General features: G+C 38.5%; 1 protein-coding gene across 3 annotated transcripts in view; it reads right to left on the bottom strand.

Moving 5' to 3' along the window:
- Nucleotides 1-17,854, bottom strand: part of SORCS1 (sortilin related VPS10 domain containing receptor 1) — a 633,466-nt gene that overhangs the window by 388,889 nt on the left and 226,723 nt on the right. For all 3 annotated transcript variants that reach the window (XM_060171368.1, XM_060171370.1, XM_060171369.1), the window contains exon 2: nt 7,157-7,224. In XM_060171368.1, the coding sequence (XP_060027351.1) occupies nt 7,157-7,224 (68 nt within the window). The remainder of the gene's footprint in view (nt 1-7,156; nt 7,225-17,854) is intronic.

Genomic DNA, 17,854 nt, shown 5'->3' with positions numbered 1-17,854 from the left:
CTGTCCACCTAAAGAAATCCCCTGCTGCAAAGCAAGCACAAGCCATGGGGGCTCCCCCCTGGCCAACTCCAGCACATATGAAAGCTCACCAACCCTTAGCCAATGAAAGTTCGCTTACCTCTAGCCACACATCCCAACATTAGCTATTCAACCACACAACCCAACACTCATCATAGATGCCTGCACGTGAAAGCAGGGTGTTTGTGGGTGAGGCCAAGCAACAGGGCCTCTTCACATCTAAATAGAGACCACAGTCTGCCACCTACACCACAAGCCCCTGGCCTGAGTCCAGCTAACCGAGAATTACAGTGCCCATAACTAGCTCCTCTTCTAAAAGCCTCCTGATGGGTACAGCAGCCTCCACTCCTAGGCCATTTTTAATCTTGTCATACTCACTGCCCATAATTGTTGTCACTATGTACTTCCCCTGGGGATCTCTTTCCTTTGTCCCCAGGTAGTATTTGTGTATTTGCAATATAGCCAATAAGTCCTTAAATTATCAATGTAAGGAAAAATGGCTTCAGTTTAGTCCAGGACTTTCCATTTTGCAGTTAGCCCTAGCCTGCTGGGGCTGTGCCACACGGCAGGCTTGACTTTGCTCCCGCCAATAGAGGGCTGGAGCCTTCTTTCTACCTACTGAAATATTCTCTGAAACAAAGATATAGGAAGGTAACTGTGAGCCTCATCTCTTCTCTGTTGCAGGCAGGGATTTAAAGAACCTTTCCTTTATTACGGATCCTGTATGAAAATGATTAGCTTCAAAATGCACTCAGTCTCTGTAATTCCAGTTACACATGGAAAGGGTTAATTTTTTTAGAATACAAAAAAGTAGAAGACTTTGTCTTTCAAAGTCCCTAGAGCATGTTTTGTATAATTTTTATAAGCAGAAAGTTTAAGCAGTTAATAAGTGCCAAATTCAATTCTAGGTGCCAAGGAATCAAAAATAACTGAGACATGGTCACAGTGTTTCTAAGTTACTACAGAGATAGAAAAATACAACAACTTGTACATAACTTTGACACAGTATTTACCAGGGTTCTATAATTACCCACTGACTGCTTGTTCTTCACTAGATTTTGAATTTTTGAGGGAAGAAACAATTACTTATATTTTAATTGCAAGTGTCTTTCTATTACAGTGCCTGCCATAAAGGGCTAGAAGACCTTTATTAAATTGAACCAGATGCACATACATAGATAGAAAACATTATAAAACATATCAAGCACACAGAAAATTTCTGTGGAAGGAGAAATCATCTTTGTTGAGTCAGGGCAGGAGGTTTAGTGGTGGAACGAATATTATTAATGTACACTAGGATCGTATATTATTGATATACATTAATATCAAGATGCATTTTTTCACTCAAATGGTCAGTAAAATTTTAGGTACTGACAAAATCCACTGCTGGTGGTAATGTAAGGAAAACTTATTATTTGTTGTAGATAAATCACCTTCTGCTGGGGGCATGGAGGTGGTTTGGGTTTTTCTCTAAGCACTGAAGGCTGGGGAGTCACCAAACATTTACGAAACCAAGGATGAATAAGGGTGTGGGACTGTTATAACTTAGAATCTTCTTGCAGAGAAACGGCTGTATTTAAGGTTTATTCTCTTTTCTTTCTTAAGATGTATATACATTTTCCATATCTTTGTCCCTTATATAATTGACTAAAATATGGATTTTGTTACAAAATACCTATCAGAGGAGGGACTAACAATATGTCCAAACTTACTATTTACTCTTCCCTAGATAAAGAATACATTGGTTATTGGTAATCATCCACAGAGTTGCAGTCACATAATTCAGGTCACTACTGTCAGCCTACATTTGAGGTGCTCTCCAGAGAATGATGATCAGCTAACACAATACCAAGGCTACCTCAGGACAATTCATGGTCATTTTCTCCACAATGACTCAATTAAAAAGCTTCTGTTGATAGCTACTGTGTATAACAACCAAGAAGAAACAGATTAGAGGGCCAGGTGGTGGGTACATCTGGTTAAGTGAATACAGTACAGTGCGTAAGTATCCAGGTTCAAGCTTCTGGTCCCCATCTGTAGGGGGAAGCTTCATGAGTGGTGAAGCAAGGCTGCAGATGTCTCTTTCCCTATCTCCTTCCCCACAATGAATTTCTCTCTTTCATTCAATAATAAATAAAAATAAATATATGTATTTTTTAAAAAAGAAAGAAATGCATTGGCTCTTAGGGGAAAGAATACAGTACTGGTTCCCAGTACACTGTCAAACATAAAGCACAGCCTATGTCTAGAATTTAACCCACATGTTTCCTCATGTCTCCCATCCTGAAGAAGCCATTGTTGTTTGAGAAATGCCAACTTTTGGAGACATGTTTGGAAGCTTTATTATGTTTCATATGAGTCCTATCTGAAAATGTGTTACTTCTGAATCTGTGGAGCAATTGCCCATGTCAGTTAAGCTCTAGACAGAGAGACAATGCAGGTCCTGTGTGCAATACGGACTACCCTGGCATAGAAGGAATAATAATAAAAAAAGACCAACATATTTCTTCTCAGAGATACTGTTGATATACTGAGGCTTTGTCATTTCATTTATCTTAACCTTTAAGTTTATCTTGCATCAATATGGTGAAACCAGTAGCCCTACCAAAGCTAATTCATTGTGAAGAGGAGCAGATTCTGAGATGTAGTTAATTGTTCTGTGTTTGATGATTCTACTTCCTGTACCTTGAGACTTCCAGGGTGAAGAACAATACAACACAAAACAAAAATCCACAAATGGCTCCAAGATTATAGTATAATCAATTACAAGACTCTCTGGGAACAAAAGCTCATTAATTTGGTAGAGCAGCATTTCCCTCTTTCATTCAAGACCATCTGATCCATGGTCTTGACATGCCCTAGGAAACACTTCAGGTCAGTTGCCTCTTAGCCTTCCTCCTATTCTAACACTGCAAAGGCATTTGCTATTTGACTCTTGACCCCTTTTACTATTCAGCAAGTAGGAGTTGTTAAGAATAAAAGCTCAATTGAAAAGTACACACAGCTATTTTTGAATTTTAAAAAATTCCACAGAAATTGTTTTCCCATTACTCTGTTTTTCATTTGTTTGTTTTGAGTCCAGAAAATGCTGGTTAGAAGCTTTCAGTATTTTTCAAGACCATATAAATGACTAAAATTCTGTATGCTTCTTTTTTTTTTTTAAGTATATGAAGATCTGCCAGAAGGTAAACATGATTTTAGGAAACAGAGAAGCAGGGAAATTATTGAAATTTATTAACTACCATGGGTTTAAAGGTTTAACAGCTACTTGTGAAGAGAATACACATGTATGTAAAGAAGTAAATCAAAGTAAAGAAGCAATACTTAAATCTGTATTATAACACTTGGTTTGAATGACAGTATATCTATTTACATTAAATTTATCCTCTTTGGAACCTAGAAGTTCTGTGTGGCTGTTTAAGTGCCTTACTAAATACAGTTACATAAAGCAGGTCACATACAAGTTCATTTTAACTGTTTATAGAATGTTGCCCCCTTGGGAGTCGGGCAGTAGCTCAGCGGGCTAAGTACAGGTGGCACAGAGTGCAAGGACAGGCATAAGGATCCTGGTTTGAGCCCCCAGATCCCCAGCTGCAGGGGAGTCACTTCACAAGTGGTGAAACAGGTCTGCAGGTGTCTGTCTTTTTCCCCCTTTCTGTCTTTCCCTCCTCTCTCCATTTCTCTCTGTCCTATCCAACAACAATGACAACAATAATAACTACAACAATAACAAAACAAAAACAAGGGCAATAAAAGAAATAAGTAAATAAATATTTTTTAAAAGAATGTTGCCCCCTGTAGACAATGAAAAACAGAAGATAAAGTCTATGCTGCTAATTTATGTCCTCATCTATACTCCTCTCCTAGAACCAGAATAAGGTAAGTCTCAGTAATTTCATCAAAGGGCATGGAAAATAGCTTCACTGGTAGAATACTAGATTTGCAATGCCTAAAGCTCTTGGTTCTATCACAAGCACTGTATATACTAGTGTGGTGTTCTGGCTTTCCTCTCTCAATTTCAGGTGAAAATCTCGCTCAGATGTAGCAAGTAGGAAAACATTTTTGTTTTTAAAGAATGCAATTGATACATTTCTGTTGAAGAAATGAATGAGAAAGAGAATTATATTTTAATGACTATGCAACAGACAAAAAATATAGTGGTCACAGATCAAAAACAGATATTGACTGAGCATCATGTATATGCTTGGCCCTGTCTTTAATTCTGTAGGTGCCATGAGACTACCTTAAAATTGGTTTGTGAACCTAGTACCTTATTAGGGGACACCAGTAGCTAGCAGTCAGTCTCTCTCTCTCTCCCTCTCTCTCTCTCTCTCTCTCTCTCCCTCTTCCTCTCCCTCTCCTTCTCTCTCTCATTACTTTCCTCTGTTTTTTAAAATGTTTTACTCGGAAATGAAATCAGAGTCTTATGGTTATGCTACACTGCTAAGCAGTCTTATGGAACCAAAGTTCTCATTTAGAGAGAGAGAAAAGAGAAGGAGGTATATACAAAGAAAGGGAAAGATATTATTATACCATCCCTCTACTATCTGCCCTGGTGCTATCTATGCTATTCCTATAAATAGGTTTTATTCCAGAGTCCTGCTCATGGTAAGACATGAATTCTACTCTGTGAGCTAATTCCCAGTCTCCATAGGCAGGTTTTCTAAGAAGAAAAGTATTGGCAGGAGCAATTTTTTTCCCAAAAATGAGTCCACATTTCATAGTCTAGTCTCCCACATGGAAGACTGAAGTAGATGATTCAGATACATGAGGACTTTACCTTCCATCCCATCCTGGATACCTCCAGGCCTGCCAATTATTCTGTCTCTTCTATCTCAACACCCCAACAAGGTTTCCTAAGACCAAATTGGAGCATGGTGAGATTCTAATAATGCAAGCCCCACAAAAGCACTTGTGATGCAACCTAAATGTGTTTCCTTTTCTTCTATTCATTTCTGCTTTATTTTTTTCTCTAAGGCATGAGTTTCTCTGTCAAATCAAGAAAATAAGTAGTTTTAATAATACAGATCTCCATAATAATAATACCTGCCCCATGACATGTTGAACATATGTATAGAAAATGAGTATTGTGAGTATATTTTAGATGTTTGTATATTATATGGGTACATGCATATTTGTAACTATGTTTTATCTATGTGTTGTATGTACATTTGTATATAGATATATATCCATGCCTCCATATATCTTTCAGCAAAATTAATTTTAAAGGCAAGATATCAGCAATCCAGGTCATTTTAATTTTTTTCTCATTCACTTACACAGGATCAGAAAATAATATTCCCTTTAGATTGGGACACCAGTGACAATGCTCCATCTGAGAGAAAGTAGCATGCTGAACTCGAGATCCTTCAGCTACCCTATCCTGTCCCTCCAGTATGCCTTCCCACTGCTCACACTGAGCGTCGCACTGGCTAAAAGCTTCTGTCCTACTGAAACTGAATTACACATATATATTTTCTAATTTTTCTTATATGCCACCTATACTTACATAGCAGATGGATTGCAGAATGAAAGCTGGCTTTTACTTTCATTTATGTACATACATTATCAAAATCAATCAAGGCAGCACAGGCATACTCAAAGCCATAGAGATTCTGATAAAAGGGTACTGAATCTAAACAATAAAGCAGGTCTCAGGTTCTAAATGCAGTGCAGAATTATACTTTTCAAAGTCCCTTTGAAACTTCTCACTAAACATTTAATTCAACTGCATAATTTCTCAAAATTATAGATGCCAAGATATGAACTGACCTCTTAGTTGTAGGAGTTCAATAATATAAATGACTAACCACAGACACAAGAACATTTTGGTTTTTCTCTGTTCTACTATGGTTTTTAAGGATTGAACAATTTATTTGAGCTGCTTATACAGAGTGACATGCCTAGTGGAAAACAGCATCAAACTTTAAAACAAGTTTTAATGAGCAATTCCTTTTTGGAGTGTGGAAATAGCCTAGGAGTATCTATCTTGATTTACCATGTATGTATAAGAACTGCATCCTCTTACATGATTTAAAAACCCAATTGGTACTGCGCAAATAAACCCCTACTAATGAATGCTAACCGATTTTGATTGATACCTGTTAGGAACTGTGTCTCTGGAAATTTTCTCCCATAACCGAAAGTCAGTAGGTGGTATCTGTTGGTCAAATTAACTAGCTTTTGTCTGCCCTGAAAATACTTTGTGGTTTTCAGTTATTAGTACATGTACTTACATGTGTATTGGGGGTCATGAATCAAAATTAATCACTGTTCTAACAAAGACACTGACTATTCAAACAGTCAGTGGCTTAATAAAAATCTAGTGCTCAATATCACCTCTGGATTGATCTCCAATCTCTAAGAAGTTCAGCATTTATCACATGCTCCAGGACTGACCTATCAGAGACAGTGGTTTTGGGATTAACACATTGGTGTGGATATGCATGGTTGGCACAGGCTACTATAAGTAAGGGTGGTGCTTAGAAACAAAAAGAAACAACAGATTTACATACACCACCAAGAAGGTACAGGTGGGAGAGAATAGTTACCTGGATTTCTAAGGACTTTCTTTTTGTGCTGGTATCCACTGAGTTAGTTTGCCTCTGAATTTCTGCCATTCATTTGACACCTACATTGTGCAACATACACTTATCTCAGAGGTCAAGGAGTGCATATGAATGTCTGTATGTCTGCATGCACATCTGGATGATGCTCATGAGCAGAGGACCAAGAAAGGGGAGCCCTAAAACAGTGTTGCTTGCACCAGTAGCACACCTACGATCTGCAAAGCGAGGCATAGTATCAGCCCCCTCTGCAAAGATCTTAGCAATTTTTGCCTTTTACTGAAATGTGATCATAGGTCAGTGAGAACTGTAGAAATCAACAAGCTTGGAGGCAACCCAGTGAAAAGATAAACTAAAGACCTGTAACCAAAACAAGGGTTTTATAAAAAAGGGTAAGGCTCTGGTTTTCCCTCTACATACAATTCAACATATCACTTCTAGAAAAGGGGAGGGCAAACAGAAAATAAAGAGTACACAGAACCAAAATCCTCACCAGGAGAAAAGGGGTTGGGGAGCAGCCCAAGCAGCCTGTTTAGGCAATGCAGTCATCACAGCCTGGTTTATCTACATACCTCCAAAGTGAGCTCTCGGTGATGCTCCCCAGGTTATAGTCATACAGCTTTGTCAAAATGAGAATCACCTGAAGGCAAAAGCAGAAATCATGGTTAGTCTCAAACAATTACAATTTCAAAGAACTGAAATGGCCCAAGGGAGGGCTTACAATTCCTTTAATGGGCGCTTAATATAATTGAATGAATTGTTACAGCATTCACTTACAGGGACTAGGAAAGGGCTTGCCAGCGCCTTTCCAGAAACCTCTCAAGGCCTGGAAGCTCTCCCCAGTTTTCTTCCTCTCCTTCTGCAGTAAGAGCTGTCTGCTTATCCAGGTATTTCTAGTGGGTTTAACTCTTGCAGGGAAGAACCAGCCCCGCTATCCTCTGTGTCATACTGGACAGGATGCTTAGTTTTTCTGAACCTCTATATATTTACCTATTAAGAGGAGGGCACTAATGTCACCCCCCAGGAAGTGTTGTAGTGAGGAATTAAATTAGATTCATGAAAATTGCTCTTCAAAGTAGCATGGGATTCTTAAGTATTTTCATTATTGGTGTTTATTATTTAAAATTTTTATTTGGTTATTTACTGGATAGAAATTGAAAGAAATCAATAGGGAATCAGGAGAAAAGACAGACATCTGCAGCACTGCTTCATCATTTGTGAATTTTTGTTTGTTTGTTTTGGTTTTTCCTGCAAGCAGTGACCAAGGGCTTGAGCCTGGGTCCCTGTGCATTGTAATAAGTGTGTTCTACCAAGTGCACCGCATGGCCCCAATTATTAGTGTTCTAATATTGACTTTCAAAGTTATAATTCCATGCATATGTGAGGGGGTGGAGGGAGAGGGAGAGGGAGAGCAAGAGCAATCTAACACCTAACACTAGGAAATTTAGGTTAACTCTTTCCCATTCTCCTTCTTTCTGCTGTTATTTGACTTAACAGTTTTTCTCTCCAAATTTTTAGGAAACTCACTGAATAGAAGCTACAAAGGTGGGAGATAGCATTTTTAAAGAGCAGGTTTGGTTGTCTGTTCCTGGGCTTCTTTCTCATGTTTGGCTTTATATGTTAACTTTCTTTGCAGCCACCAAGTTCCATATGCTACCATGTCTGTCCTTGGACAGACAACCCCACCAATGTGTCCTGGAGATCCTCTTCTCTAGAGCCCCATGAACGAGAGAAACAGGCTGGGACTATGGATCAACCTGTCAAGGCCCATGTTCAGTGGGGAAGCAATTACAGAAGCCAGACCTTCCACCTTCTGCTCCCCATAATGACCCTGGGTCCATACTCCCAGAGGGTTAAGGAATAGGAAAGCTATCAGGGGAGGGGATGGATTACAGAGTTCTGGTGGTTGGAATTGTGCGGAGTTGTACTCCTCTTATTCTATGGTTTTGTCAATGTTTCCTTTTTATAATAAAAAAATAAAATAAAACAAATATCAGAATAGAAGGGAAAACACAAAGCAGAACTTGGGACTGGATTTAGTGCATTGCACCAAAGTAAAGGACTCTGGGGCAGGGGTAGGAAAGTGTTTAGGTCCTGGAACACAATGGTGGAGATGGTGGAGGAGGACCTAGGTGGGGAGTTAGAGTAGAAAACTGAGAAATGTTACATATGTAGCAACTACTGTATTTTACTGTTGATTATAAGCCATTAATCTCAAAACAAAGAAAATCAAGCAAAAATATATAAAAACTATATTTTTACAGTCTCAGAGTCCATATCTCTTCCCATGCTATGCAGAAATTGAACTTGTGCTGGTGAGCCAGTCCTCTGATGCCAAACAATAGCATTTTTTTTAACTTTATTTATTTGGCAGTGACAGAGATAAATTGAGAGGGAGGAGAAAGACAGGGATAGAGAAAAGGTAGACACCTGCAGTACTGTTTCACCATTTGTAAAGCATCTACCCACAAGTGAGAGCTGGGGGCTTGAACCCTGGCCCTTGTGCATTATAACATGTGCACTCAATCAGGTGCACCTGGCCCCAGAAAAAGAATTTTACTAGAGGCAAATAAATCCACCTGTGGGAGGACCTAAGTCTTGAAGTATTTGAGAGATCTCCATATGAAACAGAATTTGAAATTATGAATTCAGATTTTGGGACAGGTCCTGGGAAGGGGCCTGTGCACTTATCTACCCAAATCTACTAATATTAAACTTTTGTTATTTGTAAGCCCATTCAGAGGGGGCCCCGGCTATTTTATTCCTCCAGATGCCAACAAAATCTTAGAAATTATCTAACTGAAGGCCAGGATTCTGCCTGATGCCAGAGAAGAACAGTAATACAGATGAAGCCTGGACATTTGGAATCCAATTAGAACAGAACACCCACATTAAAGAAAAGGTTAAGTTCATTTTGAGCTGATCTATTAATACCATTCTCAATTCCACTGAAACTCATCGCGGGAGTTGGGTGGTAGCACATCAGGTTAAGCACACGTGGCACAAAGCGCAAGGACCAGCGTAAGGATCCTGGTTTGAGCCTCTGGCTCCCCACCTGCAGGGGAGTCGCTTCACAGGCAGTTAAGTAGGTCTGCAAGTGTCTTTCTCTCCCCCTCTCTGTCCTATCCAACAATGACAACATCAATAACAATGACAATAATAACTATAACAATAAAACAAGGACAACAAAAGGGAATAAATAAATATTAAAATATAATTAAAAATAAAAAGAAAAAATCTCAGATACATAGTGGCTATTGAGATGCTGCTCTTGCATCTAAACCTAGTTACCAGAAGTACATGAGCATAGACTCCCCAGTTAAGTGTGCTCCTAAGCATGACTGGGGGAAAAAAACTCTTGGATTGTCACAAAGATCCATATTTTTCTCCAGATCTTTATAACTTATATTTGACCCAATCTTGCCATTTACAATATAGCAGAAAAAAAAATGTTGTCATCCACTTCCAGCCCCCCCACCTGCCAGCCAGGTAATCAGTTCTATTCATAAAAAAACAAAAAACAAATAAACAAAAAAAAACAGGGCATTCTGGCCTTCAAGTCTATGGCAGTGAGATGCACCAGCATGCTGAATCCTTAAACAATTCACGCATGCTAGTACTGGACCTTGTTTCGTTAAGGCACATGAACCAGTAGCAACTTCTAAATACTCTTTTCACAACAAGCCAATGAAACCTTTGAATAGTTACAAGCTCAAGAGAAAGAAGAACTGTGATAACCCAATGACAGGCACAGATTCCATCCCAGGACCTATGCTCTAAGAGCATCCTACTCTTAAATCATAGCCCAGACATCCTTTAAAGATCTTTCTAAAACTTACTTGCTTCTTTAGAAAAACTGTGAGCATGTGTGAGGTTCTGGGCACCCTATGGACACATCAGATGGCATGCCTATGGTCAGGGCATATGGTAACCAGATCCATGTACCAATTAAGTTGCTCTAGGTGCTAAATTTCAATCACCACCATCCTGGGAACACTGATCAGAGGCAGCAGGGTGTCTGTTTGAAGACACTGAATGATGTTGCTGCTCCACCTCAGTAAAACTTTGTTGAATTGGCCTAAAAATCCCCCCACGGAGAAAATACGTGTGGAGGTATAAAGCATTTCTAAGTAGTTGCTCTCTTCATACAATATGGCATGAATTAAATAATGAACTTTAGTTGGTCATAGGCTGTTTCTCATCTGTTTGACAAGGGAATTTAAGAGTCCTAGAGAGGGAACCTTTTAACCCAGCATGTGATGGCATGGACACACACACAAACACACACAGAAATTATTAAGCAATTCACAAGCAAGTGGCAGGGAGTTGAAAATTGACTCCCCACCTCTTCCTACTGGGTTAGTAAAAGTAAAATGCCAATGACAATATCAGGCAGTTTATCAACACAACACCAGAAAAGGCATCCTTTCTGGCATTTCAAAGCACATGTACATGAATCAATATCATCTTTCTGTTTTCAGAAGGAGATAGGAACAAGGAGAGAACTACTAACTATTAGTTATGTTTTCAATTGATTTTTATTTGAAATATTTTTCTCTTTTCTTTTTCCACTACTATGTTCATTATTCACCGCTTTACACATGGACAGTTATGTATCATTAGACTAGCTATGTTTCTTTGTTTTCTGTTTCAATTAATTAGTAATATCATTCTACTAAATGAATTAATACCAGTTAGCTATATGAAGTAAAACCTGAATCACCAACCACTATTAGATGGAAAGTTAAATACAGTTGCCAGTCTAATGAGGCTCTATCATCTCATGTTTTCTTACGTATTTTAAACAAATAATAGCAAAAGTTCGGGAGGTTAGTAAAGTGACCCAACAAAAACAATTCAGGGGGGCAGAGCCAAGATGACAACTTGGGGGAAGCTGCTGGCATGAGTTCCAACAAGCAGCAGCTTGTGACCTAGAATTTACTGGATAGGGTAGGATACTGGGCTGTCAGCAGGAGGGTGAATAAGGGGTCCTAAGTGTGAAACCAAGGAGGGGTCCTATAGCTCACTGTTGGGTTAGAAAATGGAAAAAAAGAAAGGAAATATTTTGATTATTTCTGAAGCTCACCCCTCCCCCCCACCCCAGAACCCCACCCCAGGGGATGGACAGCCTCTCCTAGCAGGCTTCCCACTGAGCTATTTTCTCTATCAAGATTCTTACCTCACCAGGGGTGTCATTCCAATCCTTTTCCTTTTGATTTCCTTGTATGTGACAAAAAGTCACATACAAGGGAAAACCCATAAGATTGTCTGCAGACTTCTCCACTCAAACTCTAAAAGCCAGAAGGGAATGGCAAGATATCTATCGAGCCCTGAATGAAAAAGGGTTTCAACCAAGGATAATATATCCTGCTAGACTTTCATTCAAGCTAGAAGGAGGGATCAAAACCTTCTTAGACAAACAACAGTTAAAGGAGGCAATCATCACCAAGCCGGCCCTGAAAGAGGAACTAAAAGACCTCTTATAAACAAGAACATCACTATAATACTTGCAATATATCAGAGTAAACAAATTGTTTTTTAGAACAATGGCACTACAATACATTAAATCCATAATATCAATAAATGTCAATGGCTTAAACTCACCCATCAAAAGGCACAGGGTGGGGGGACGGATCAGAAAACATAACCCAACCATATGCTGCTTGCAAGAATCCCATCTGTCACAACAAGATAAACACAGACTTAAAGTGAAAGAATGTAAACTATCATACAGGCTAACGGTCCACAAAAAAGGGCAGGAACAGCCATTCTCATCTCAGACACGATAGATTTTAAATTAAAGTAATAAAAGATAGGCAAGGACATTACATAATGATTAGAGGATCAATCAGCCAAGAAGACTTAACAATTATTAACATCTATGCACCCGACGAGGGACCATCTAAATACATTAAGCATCTACTGAAAAAATTTCAAAAATACATCAATAGTAATACAATAATAGTGGGAGACTTCAATACCCCACTCTCACACTTAGACAGATCAACAAAGCAGAGAACCAATAAAGATACAAGAGAACTGAATGAAGAGATTGACAGACTAGACCTCTTGGACATTTTCAGACTCCTCCACCCCCAAAAACTGGAATACACCTTCTTTTCAAATCCAAATAACACATACTTAAGGATAGACCACATGTTAGGCCACAAAGACAGCATCAATAAATTCAAGAGCATTGAAATCATCCCAAGTATCTTCTCAGACCACAGTGGAGTAAAACTAACTTTTAACAACAAACGGAAAATTATTAAAAGACATAGAATTTGGAAACTAAACAACATGCTCCTTAAGAACCACTGGGTCAGAGACTCACTCAAACAGGAAATTCAAATGTTCCTGGAAACTAATGAAAATGAAGACACAACCTATCAAAATATTTGGGACACAGCTAAAGCAGTACTGAGAGGGAAACTTATAGCCATACAATCACATATTAAACACCAAGAAGAAGCCCAAATGAACGACCTTACTGCACACCTCAAGGACTAAGAGGAAGAGGAACAAAGGAACCCTAAAGCAACCAGAAGAACAGAAATCACTAAAGTTAGAGCAGAAATAAACAACATCGAAAATAAAAGAACTATACAAAAGATCAATGAAGCCAAATGTTGCTTCTTTGAAAGATTAAACAAAATTGACAAACCCCTAGCCAGACTCACCAAACAAAAAAGAGAGAAGACTCAAATTAATAGAATTGTAAACGATGCAGGAGATATCACAACTGACACCACAGAAATCCAGAGAATCCTGCGAAACTTCTATAAAGAACTATATGCCACCAAGCTAGAGAATCTGGAAGAAATGGAACAATTCCTAGAAACCTATGCACTTCCAAAACTGAACCAAGAAGAACTACAAAATCTAAATGCACCAATCACAGACAAAGAAATTGAAACCGTTATTAAGAATTTCCCCAACAACAAAAGTCCTGGACCAGATGGCTTCACAAACGAATTCTACAAAACTTTCAGGAAACAGTTAATACCAATACTTCTTAAGCTATTCCATAAGATAGAAGAAACCACCTTTTATGAAGCCAACATCACCCTGATACCAAAAGCTGATAGGGACAGAACAAAAAAGGAAAACTACAGACCAATATCTCTGATGAACATAGATGCCAAAATATTAAACAAGATCTTGGCCAACAAGATACAGCAACACATCAAAAAGATTGTTCATCATGACCAGGTGGGATTCATCCCAGGAATGCAAGGCTGGTTCAACATCCATAAGTCAATCAATGTCATTCACCACATCAATAAAAGCAAAGCCAAAAACCACATGATTATCTCAATAGATGCAGAGAAAGCCTTTGACAAAATCCAACACCCATTCATTCTCAAAACTCTACAAAAAATGGGAATAGATGGGAAATTCCTCAAGATAGTGGAGTCTATATATAGCAAACCTACAGCCAACATCATACTCAATGGAGAGAAGCTGAAAGCATTCCCCCTCAGATCGGGGACTAGACAGGGCTGTCCACTGTCACCGTTACTCTTCAACATAGTATTGGAAGTTCTTGCCATAGCAATCAGGCAAGAGAAAGAAATCAAAGGGATACAGATTGGAAGGGAAGAAATCAAGCTCTCACTATTTGCAGATGATATGATAGTATACATAGAAAGACCTAAAGAATCTAGTAGAAAATTACTGGAAGTTATTAGGCAGTATAGCAAGGTATCAGGCTACAAAATCAATGTACAAAAATCAGTGGCATTTCTTTATGCAAACACTAAATCTGAAGAAGAAGACATCCGGAAATCACTCCCATTTACTGTTTCAGCAAAATCAATCAAATACCTAGGAATAAAATTGACCAAAGGAGTGAAAGACTTGTATACTGAAAACTATGAGTCGCTACTCAAGGAGATAGAAACTGATACCAAGAAATGGAAAGATATACCATGATCATGGATTGGAAGAATAAATATCATCAAAATGAATATTCTCCCCAGAGCCATATACAAATTTAATGCAATACCCATCAAAGTTCCACCGAGCTTCTTTAAGAGAATAGAACAAACACTACAATCATTTATCTGGAACCTGAAAACACCTAGGATTTCCAAAACCATCTTAAGGAAAAGAAACAGAAATGGAGGCATCACACTCCCAGACCTTAAACTATATTATAAAGCCATCATCATCAAAACAGCATGGTACTGGAACAAAAATAGGCACACAGAGCAGTGGAACAGAATTAAAAGCCCAGAAGTAAATTCCAACACCTATGGGCATCTAATCTTTGATAAGGAGGACCAAAGGATTAAGTGGAAAAAGGAGGCTCTCTTCAATAAATGGTGCTGGGAAAACTGGGTTGAAAAATGCAGAAGAATGAAATTTAACCACTTTATCTCACCAGAAACAAAAGTCAACTCCAAATGGATCAAAGACCTAGATGTCAGACCAGAAACAATCAAATACTTAGAGGAAAACATTGGTAAAACACTTTCCCACATACAACTCAAGGACATCTTTGATGAATCAAACCCAATTGCAAGGAAGACTAAAGCAGAAATAAACCAATGGGACTACATCAAACTGAAAAGCTTCTGCACATCCAAAGAAACTATTAAACAAACAGAGAGACCCCTCACAGAATGGGAGAAGATCTTCACATGCCAGACATCAGACAAGAAACTAATCACCAAAATATATAAAGAGCTCAGCAAACTTAGCCGCAAAAAAGCAAATGACCCCATCCAAAAATGGGCAGAGGAAATGAACAAAACATTCAACTCAGAGGAGATCCAAAAGGCTAACAAACATATGAAAAACTGCTCTAGGTCACTGATTGTCAGAGAAATGCAAATTAAGACAACACTAAGATACCACCTCACTCCTGTAAGAATAGCATACATCAAAAAGGACAGCAGCAACAAATGCTGGAGAGGATGTGGGGACAGAGGAACCCTTTTACATTGCTGGTGGGAATGTAAATTGGTGCAGTCTCTGTGGAGAGCAGTCTGGAAAACTCTCAGAAGGCTAGACATGGACCTTCCATATGATCAAGTAATTCCTCTCCTGGGGTTATACTTCAAGGACTCCATAACACCCAACCAAAAAGAGGTGTGAACTCCTATGTTCATAGCACCACAATTCATAATAGCTAAAACCTGGAAGCAACCCAGGTGCCGAACAACAGATGAGTGGCTGAGAAAGCTGTGGTATATATACACAATGGAGTACTATGCAGCTATCAAAAACAATGAATCCACCTTCTCTGACCCATCTTGGACAGAGCTAGAAGGAATTATGTTAAGTGAACTAAGTCAGAAAGATAAAGATGAGTATGGGATGATCCCACTCATCAACAGAAGTTGAGTAAGAAGACCTGAATGGATTGGGTGGTGGGAATTGTGTGGAGTTGTACCCCTCCTACCTTATGTTTTTGTTCATTAATCCTTTCTTAAATAAAAAAACTAAAAAAAAATAAATAAAAATAAAAAAATAAAAAAGGTTTAATCAAGAGCAAATAAAACTGCTACCACAATGAATCAAGAAACAGAAGTACCCATAGATAAGAAAAGTATGCAAGCAAGAGTAAACCTAATAATCACAGAAATAAAGACAACTATGAAGGAAAGGGCTATCAGAATAAGGGAAACAACAGAAGAGAACCTCATGGAAAATACTAGCTACCTCGAGGTAATTAGAGAACTGAAAGGTGAAATAGCTGAACTAATGTTAATTAGCAGAACAAGCTAATACTATAACTGAACTGAAGAAAGAAGCTGAGGGAAGGGAAAGCAGGCTAACAGAAGCAGAAAACAGAATTAGCCAGTCAGAGGATGAGATAGAGAAAACTAAGAAAGAGGTAAAAGAGCTCAAAAAGAGATTGAGAGACTCTGAAAACAACAACAGAGACATATAGGATGATCTCAAAAGAAATAGCATTCATATAATTGGCCTGCCAGAGGAAGAAAGAGAGGAAGGGGAAGCAAACATTCTACAGGAAATAATACAAGAAAACTTCCCAGACCTAAACAACAGAAAGGACATTAAGATTCAAGATGCCCAAGAGTCCCAAACGGAATCAACCCAGACCTGAAGACACCAAGACACATCATAGTTACAATGAAAAGAAGTAAGGATAAAGAGCTAAAGGCTGCAAGAGAAAAAAAAAATCACATACAGGGGAAAACCCATAAGATTAGACTTCATTCATAAGATTATCTGCCGACTTCTCCACTCAAACTCTAAAAGCCAGAAGAGAATGGCAAGATATCTATCGAGCCCTGAATGAAAAAGGGTTTTAACCAAGGATAATATATCCTGCTACACTTTCATTCAAACTAGATAAAGGGATCAAAACCTTCTCAGACTGACAACAGTTAAAGGAGGCAACCGTCACCAAGCCTACCCTGAAGGAGGTTCTAAAAGACCTCTTATAAACAAGAACTTCACCATAATACCTGCCATATATCAGAGCAAATAAAAAGTTGTTGAATAATTTCACTAACAATAGATTAATTCCATAATATCAATAATTATGAATGGCTTAAATTCACTCAGTAAAAGGCAAAGAGTGGGAGGATGGATTAGAAAACACAACCCAACCATAAGCTGCTTGCAAGAATCCCATCTGACCCAACAACACAAACACAGACTTAAAGTGAAAGGATGGAAAACTATCATACAGGCTAATGGACCACCAAAAAAGGCAGGGATAGCGATTCTCATCTCGTATACCATAGACTTTAAATTAAATAAAAAATAAAAGATAGGCAAGACCATTACATAATGATTAGAGGATCAATCAACCAAGAAGACTTAACAATTATTAACATCTATGCACCCAATGAGGGACCATCTAAATACATCAAACACCTACTGAAAGAATGACAAAAATACATCAATAGTAAAAAAATGATAGTGGGAGACTTTAACACACCATTCTCACAGTTAATTCAATGAAGCAGAGAATCAACAAAGAAACAAGGGAATTAAATGAAGAGATGGACAGACTAGACCTCCTGGACATTTTCAGAGCTCTTCACCCCAAATAACTGGAATACACATTCTTTTCAAATCCACACAGCACATCCTCAAGGATAGACCACATGTTAGGCCACAAAGACAGCAATCTCAAGAGCATTGAAATCATCTCAAGTATCATCTCAGACCACCGTCGAGTAAAGCTAATATTTAATAACAAACAGAAAATTCTTAAAAGATTCAGAATTCGGAAACTCAACAATATACTGCTTAAGAACCACTGGGTCAGAGAGACACTCAAGCAA

Source organism: Erinaceus europaeus, chromosome 14 (assembly GCF_950295315.1).
Source record: "Erinaceus europaeus chromosome 14, mEriEur2.1, whole genome shotgun sequence".
In the NCBI taxonomy this organism is placed as follows: domain Eukaryota; kingdom Metazoa; phylum Chordata; class Mammalia; order Eulipotyphla; family Erinaceidae; genus Erinaceus; species Erinaceus europaeus.
The sequence above is the reverse complement of the archived record's forward strand: the minus strand, read 5'-3'. Positions and strand labels throughout refer to the sequence as shown.